Here is a 6869-nt window from a genome sequence, read left to right as displayed (position 1 = left end):
TTTATCAATCTGTAATAAAAGACGTGAGGAAATTCTGTCTTTTTTAAAGACAAAAATTTTTGAGGCGAAATACCCAAAAAGGAGTTTGTAAAAAAATCTACAAATTCATTAAAAACTCATCATTTTTTTAATGAGAATTGTATGTTCTAATGGTTCGTCTTACTATCTTTATCCAGAGCTTCCTCTGGCTTCTTCTCTACTGGTTCTGGTGCAATTGTCGTTGATTCTTTGTTGCTTTCTTCAGTCACGAGCTCTTTCAAGGTTTCTTCAGATTTAGTGCTGAATGCCGTTGTTGATTCCGCCCGCACCGAATCTAGAGTGTTTGAATCGTCCTCGGATATTCTTCTATTTGCCGGTGTCTTTTCTTCTTTTGCAACCTTTTTAACCTTTAACAATAGAAAATCAGTTTCATAAAACAATGACTAGTTTGATTTTGATTATGAAAAACGCACGTTTTTTGACTTTTCATTGTCGTCGTAGTCTTCTTCGTCGTATTCCTCATAGTACTCTTCATATTCTTCACCTTTATCAGAATCGCTGTCCTCAGTATTTTTTTCCAGTTTTGTTTCTTTGCTTTTATCTTCAATCTCGTCTGTTTCCTTTTCATGGGCAACATCGGCTTTAGTTTGGTCTTTCTCCTTAGTTTCTACAGATTTCGCCGCATCTGAAAATATCCATGAGAAACATATTTGATGGGAAAAGCAATGCATTTACTTGACTCCATGTGAGTGATTTCGGTCTTGGCATGTGCAGGCAAAACGGTTTCATGGGATTCATCGTCACCATTTTGTTCTATGTTTTCTGCATCGGAAATGTCGCTTTTTCCTTCATCATCGTCCTCTGCTACTTCCATATCAGATGTGTCGCTTTCATCGTCCTCATGTTCTTCTGTGTCTTCTATATCAGGATTGCCGCTTTCCTCTTCAGCATTTTCTTCAATTATTTCTGCATCCGGATTCCCGCTTTCATTCCCATTTACTGTGTCCACAATGTTTGCTTTCGAATTTTCGTTTTTATCTTTGTAATCTTCGTCTGTTACTTCTGCGTCGGGATTGTCGCTATCATTTTCATCCACTGTTTCCTCAACTTTCTCCTTCGGGTAGTCGCTCTTATCCTCGTCATCTTTATCTATCACTTCTGTATCGGGATTGTCGCTCCCATTTTCTTGCACTGCTTCCTCCACTTTTACCTTATTGATTTCTTCATTCGCTTTATCCGTTGGTTTATTGTCTGTTTCAACTTTCTTAAGTTCAGGCTTTTTGGGCTTCGGTTCAATTTCCTCCTCGTCGTATTCTTCATCTTCGTATTCTTCTCCTTCTGAAAAGGTTTATTAAATAGTGACAGTTTTTTGTAGATAAATGAGTGGGTTTTTCTTTATTTTTATATTGGAGTGTTGCATAGTTAACTGATATTTATATAATTTAATCACCTTCATAATCTCCATCTTCATATTCCTCTTCAACATCTTCTTGCGCTTGATCAGATTGAAAAGATCTATCAACATCTTCAGCTGAAATGCCGAGAGTTTTTAATTCACATTGCGGTTTTTTGCCAATCCACTTTTTCCTTCTACAGAATAAAACGCCCTGAAGATTGCGACTTTGCAGTTTGTAGCCGCGGTTGCATTGGTATTCAGCTAAAAGGTAAGGTTTGCTTTTTGACTGCTTACCATGTCGCAGTCTAATAAACCTTCCATTGAGTATTTGGGGAGGAATAACGCTTTTGCATGAGTAGTCTAGTTTATTTTCGTACTGTTTGGGAATGCGGATGGCCTTTGCTGCTGTGGTAAGATGGGAACCTGCAAAGTTAGTTTCATTCAAAACCCGTAGGCTAATTTCCGGATAAATCAAGCCATCATTCATTATACATACTTAGCAGTAAAGAAACAAATATTGAATAAAACATTAAGTTCTATTCGCATATGGCTATTTTATGTGGCGTGGGATTGGGACATTTGTTGAATCTATCAAAGGATATTTATGACAAATTTTTTTCAAGACATTAAACTTGCACCCACATGCGGTTGTATCAATATAAGTTTTATTGGGAGATTTTCCAAAATTGATTTAGCAGGTTGGACACATGCTTTTGTCTAATAATTCATCTTTGAATTGAGTTTTTCGCTTACCTTTGTTATCTGTGCCTTCATCTGCATTTCCAACTGAAGTCCCAATCTGGCCTGCAAATTATTGCACTTTTAAACAGATTGACTGGAAAATAATTGATGAAGGAAGCAAATATTTACAAACATTGAAGTGCGATTTATCAACTGTTCGTTCTTCTAGTCATCCAACATGTTTCTATATTTAGACAATAGCTCATAAATTTCTTGTAAATCAGGAAGGTAAAATGTGTTTTATTAAAATTCTTGGATATTTTGAGTTATATCAAAATAGTTTATCGGTCATTGCTTGAAGCTGGTGAGGTTTTTCGGAATTTTCGGCCGTCGTAGAAAATAATTTCTTCCTGGCGTTCAGAGATGGTTTACTCGGCGCAGCAACTGCTGCTGCTTTGATGAGTTTTTGGGCCTTTAGGCCGACGTTTTTGCGATTTCAAGCTGAAGATGCAAGCTACTCGTGCATGCAAAACGTCAGGAAGAAACTCTTTGCACGGCCTAAAACCCCGAAAAACGCACTGGTTTTAAGCAAAAGCCTAACTCTGAATGTATTTTTGCAGAAATCCCGACTTTTTCAAGAAGTGCCTTAATTTTATTCATAACTTGTTCAAGAGCACCTGCAGAGGATAAGGTTTTCCGTTTAGGGAACGTTTACGATTTACGTTTTCTCTAAAATTTAAGATTTTTAACAATTTTGAATAAAGTTGCGAGTCAAATGAGATTTAACCAAACTGGTATATTTGGATTAAATTTGAGCTAAAACATTTTTATTTCGCAAATAGTTGCGATGGCTTTGCAGCTTCTGTGCTCCTTATCCAATGGCACAAACTATCTCGATGTTATTCTGAACAAATAAATTTTTCCTAGACATAAAAAACCTCCGCTTTTCCAAATTTTGCTTCCAATAGGACATCTCTGAAGATGCATGCTACTCGTATTTGTGAAACGTCAAAAAATTCTTATCCACGACGGCCTAAGAGCCTGAAAAATTCACCGAGTTATTTAGATTTTGTGTGGCAATGTCTTGATGACTGTCTTCATCATCTAACATTAGATCGAAATAGGCCAACGCTCTTCAAAACAAAATTGATTTCCCTAAACAAAATCTCGAATTTCTCCAAAATTGTCGGGCATCGTAAATCTTCTTATTTTTAGAAGGTTTTTCTGAGCACGCTTAGAATGAGTTAATTTCTTTGTTAATTTTTCATTTAATTGAAATCAAAGTAGCATTTAAATGAATCTGAAAAGAATTTCTACAAACCGATATGCTGTAATACTCGCATCTGCAATTCTTGATCGTTACATTCTTGCCGCAGAAGTCTGCTATAATAGTAATAATTAAATTATGCGTATTCAAGCTGAGCTACACTTTATTTTTGTAACATATGTGGGTACCGTATTATTGTTAATTTCAAAACCAAACGCAAACCCACAAGCATAGATTTGCGAATGTGATTTCATCGGTTCAATCTGATCTAAATTAGATGAAAATTGCGCAAAAATCTATTAAAAGTTACAACCGAAGTGGAAAAAACTTAATCAACTGGCGGCGATGAAACATGCGTTTTCCGGAAGACGAAGATATTTTATTTTTGAGCATGAGATTCTAAGTTTAGAATCGTTAATTAGTTGACGGTTGTTTTATGTCGCTTTTGACCGGGAAATGAGGCAGCCATCAATTCCAGAGTTTAAAATGTTGTTGTTGATCTGGATTAACAGGAGACATGGATTAACACAAGTTTTAACACGAATCACATTAGCGATAGATTTGTTCTTATTTTAAATTCTTGGATAAGTTTGCCTGGTCAGTAAATAAAAGCCTAAAGCCTACTAAAAAGTAAGGGTTCATGGAAACGATATTTTTATTTGTTTTTTCAATTTCATATTTAGTTCGAAATCTTCAAGTCGCGCTAGCGCGGAACGTCGGGCGGTTTTCTGATGGCATTCGGTTTGAAAACGGCTAGAAATATCGCATCTCTTCTGAGAACATTTTTTAAAGAGCATTTATCTAACTAAGGCTTTATATGAAAATAAGCCAAATTGCGTTAGGGCTTCGCCCTCTTTCAGGGGCTTCGAGTTGAGAACGTCAAATGAGAACGGTTTTATGTAAAATCCCAAACATTGTTATCTGTTTAAATTTCGTCCACTTATTTTGTAGTCATATAAAAATGATTGTTGATCATTAGAAATGTATTCCCTGCAGTTGTGTACGAGGTTTCTCAGGAAATATGAATTTAGCTTTCTTAAGAGCTATTTTATAAGAGCTAAGCTGGTAAAGTAGTCTTTTATAAACATTTCGATAACTTCAATTTAATAATACAATTACAACAAAGTTCTACAATTTCTTATACAATAGAGAACATTTTTAAAATAATCACCGAAATTTCGAAAAAAATGTTTAAACTGCTTGGCCGTGCCTAATTTTGCGTTCAATGGACTAGTTATTCAAGTCCAGTAGCGGTCCACAGGACAACCTTGCCAATATTTTTGGTAAAAAAATTAGGGCGGCTGACTTTTTCCAGTTTTTATATCGTGTTCGGATTAACCAACTTTCAATACAACTTTTTCCTATTTTTAACTTTTTTCGTACATCCGTTTCCGTGAAAAAAAAACCAATTAAATTCATAATTTGTGAAGATACGGGCTTATAAAAACCTTAAAAAAAATAGTGTGTTTCCTGAAATAACTGAAAATTTTTCGTTTAAAACCAAACACCTTTCTTATATGTGTCGAGTTTTTTTTAAATAAAAATAATCTAAGTTATCGCTTAAAAAAATTACATGCATTTTTAGAAACTCCAGTTGAACACCCCACGTAGACTTGTTACTCACCAACAATTATTGTGCAGATTAAGATTGAAAACTGCACTCGCATTAGCACTGAAATCATTTTAAGTATGATCGCGACTTGTGCATCTGTCGGCAGTTACACTAGTGAACTCGTAACGGAGAGCGCCAAAGATCAAACAAATGTAGTTTTATAATAATTCGAGAGCGCGTTGTGGGCCGCGGGCCTTAAGCAAGAAAACAGAGATCTTACAAGAATTAGTTTGTATTCGACAGACCGAACCCACATGTGAATCTTCATGATTTATAACCGCGTTGTCCGGGAAGCTGATGGAAAAGGCCATGTTTTCTACCAAAGGAACGAGTTTGTTCCTTACAAATGAAAAAACTTGTGGAATAATAGTTGTTTATTTTCAATGTTACATCTAAAATATACAATTTTAACAGATACTTTTTCTACACATTCAACCCTTAAACTCTGTCATCATCCAAAATGATGGCATTAGCTTGATGATGACTTACATTGTTTCTAAGTGTAGAAAACATATCAAGTTGTTTTTATAAACATACTTTTTGCTTTAGTGAATTAGAGGCATACATGTAACCAATACCAATGGGAATACGTTTCTTATAGAGGTCAACTTGATCATTGAAAATGCTTCAAGAGTAAAACACTTAAAACAGAATATCCTCATCTCTTTCGTCCAGGATGTTAGCGGAAGCATTTTGCTCTTCAAGCAGCCCAGCCGCTTTTAGTGCAAGCCTCCTCTTTTCGGCTTTCGCTTTGATGATCTTCTTCTTGTCCTGGATTTTCTTTAAACGGTAGAACTCCTCTCGCTCAACCTCATCCAGCTCCGAAATAATGTATTGTAAAGTGTTTTCAATTTTTGGAATGATTACTGAAAACAGAGCAGTTTTTTTGGCTATTCGTCATTCACATCAAATGCCTTTGACTTACCGTGTTCAATAGCATTCACCCTTCTGTTGGTGACTTTGATCACCTCATCCAGTGTGACAAAAGATGTCTGCAAAGAAGCCAACTCCACCAACAGCTTAACAGCATTCTGATAGTTCTTCTTCAGCTTGGTGAGTTGTTGACCTCCTCTGGCCAATCCGGCCAATTCATAAGTGTCTGTACCGTCTTGGTACGATTCAAACACTGGCAGAGTTACACCTGAAATTAACTGCAATATAAGAAAACCTGCTTGGTCTGCAGCGTAGACAATGAATTTACCTGCTACGTTGTCTTTCTTTGTCCTCACTTTGATTTGAGCCTTTGTGACATTCTGCAGAACGACCTGATTGAAATCTCCAGTGGCAAATTTCGCCTCTGCCAAAGAGAATGCTGCTTCTTTCATTACTTCGCCCATCAGGGTTTTGGTCTAAATGAAATTTTACGGTTATCTGATTGGATTTTAAGGGAAATTACCAGCTTCATTACCTTGATGATTTTTGATAAAATCATACGAAATCTCATTTGCAAAGCATCAGCCTTCTTCTTGAGCAGACTGTGCCCGGTTTGGGCCCCCTTTAGACGGATTTTCATTAACATCTGTGCCCTGAAATTACGGTAAAGTGAGTATTTTGATTTCCATACCTTGGCTAGCCATTATGGGAAGTTTTGCAGTTACAAGCTAGGCTGTGGGGCTATAAACTAGGAAGCTTGTTGAAAAGGGGTAAGAATCTAAATAGCCCCATTCAAGAATACGCCCTTTAAACACGCAAGTTCAATTTTAAACAATTGTACCGCACAAATCACTTACCCTCTGGAGGGGAAAATCGGCAGCCTGTCGCTCTGAGACATTTTTAATTATTGAACTGGACAATTTTAAAAAGGGCAGTACTGTGAACTTCAGTAGCTATTTAGTTGAAATTGGTTATTGAAAATTCACAAGACTAGTCAGCTGACATGAAAATCAGCTGACCTTATTTTGCCGTCAACCTGACAATGTTTTTCATGTTGCCGG

At 36.4% G+C, this 6869-nt stretch overlaps 3 protein-coding genes across 3 annotated transcripts in view; 1 reads left to right on the top strand and 2 right to left on the bottom strand.

Moving 5' to 3' along the window:
* Nucleotides 1-5116, bottom strand: part of LOC109546757 (multiple epidermal growth factor-like domains protein 6) — a gene marked incomplete in the record, with an annotated part of 14362 nt that extends 9246 nt beyond the window's left edge. The window contains 6 exon segments of the mRNA XM_048665071.1: nt 164-386; nt 453-664; nt 715-1317; nt 1430-1798; nt 2129-2179; nt 4948-5116. Coding sequence (XP_048521028.1) covers nt 164-386; nt 453-664; nt 715-1317; nt 1430-1798; nt 2129-2179; nt 4948-5005 — 1516 coding nt within the window.
* Nucleotides 1-6869, top strand: part of LOC109546711 (signal peptide, CUB and EGF-like domain-containing protein 2) — a 46466-nt gene that overhangs the window by 37062 nt on the left and 2535 nt on the right. The window lies entirely within an intron of this gene.
* On the bottom strand, nt 5295-6842 carry LOC109546758 (V-type proton ATPase subunit D). Its single transcript, XM_019917860.2, has 5 exons — nt 6666-6842; nt 6344-6461; nt 6137-6284; nt 5861-6076; nt 5295-5801 (listed from the first exon to the last, which is right to left on the bottom strand). Exons 1-5 carry the CDS (start codon nt 6704-6706, stop codon nt 5578-5580), a joined length of 747 nt encoding a protein of 248 aa, XP_019773419.1. The 5' UTR covers nt 6707-6842; the 3' UTR covers nt 5295-5577.

Source organism: Dendroctonus ponderosae, unplaced genomic scaffold, assembly GCF_020466585.1.
Source record: "Dendroctonus ponderosae isolate FM_Combo_2020 unplaced genomic scaffold, Dpon_F_20191213v2 Dpon_F_20191213_3, whole genome shotgun sequence".
Classification (NCBI taxonomy): domain Eukaryota; kingdom Metazoa; phylum Arthropoda; class Insecta; order Coleoptera; family Curculionidae; genus Dendroctonus; species Dendroctonus ponderosae.
The sequence above is the reverse complement of the archived record's forward strand: the minus strand, read 5'-3'. Positions and strand labels throughout refer to the sequence as shown.

Excerpts from the sequence above, each read along its gene's own strand:
- LOC109546758 (XM_019917860.2), bottom strand. The coding sequence starts at position 6,706 with ATGTCTCAGAGCGACAGGCTGCCGATTTTCCCCTCCAGAGG. Across the intron at positions 6,462-6,665 it reads CCGATTTTCCCCTCCAGAGG|GGCACAGATGTTAATGAAAA; the intron begins GTAAGTGATTTG and ends CCGTAATTTCAG. Across the intron at positions 5,802-5,860 it reads GGTGAATGCTATTGAACACG|TAATCATTCCAAAAATTGAA; the intron begins GTAAGTCAAAGG and ends CTCTGTTTTCAG.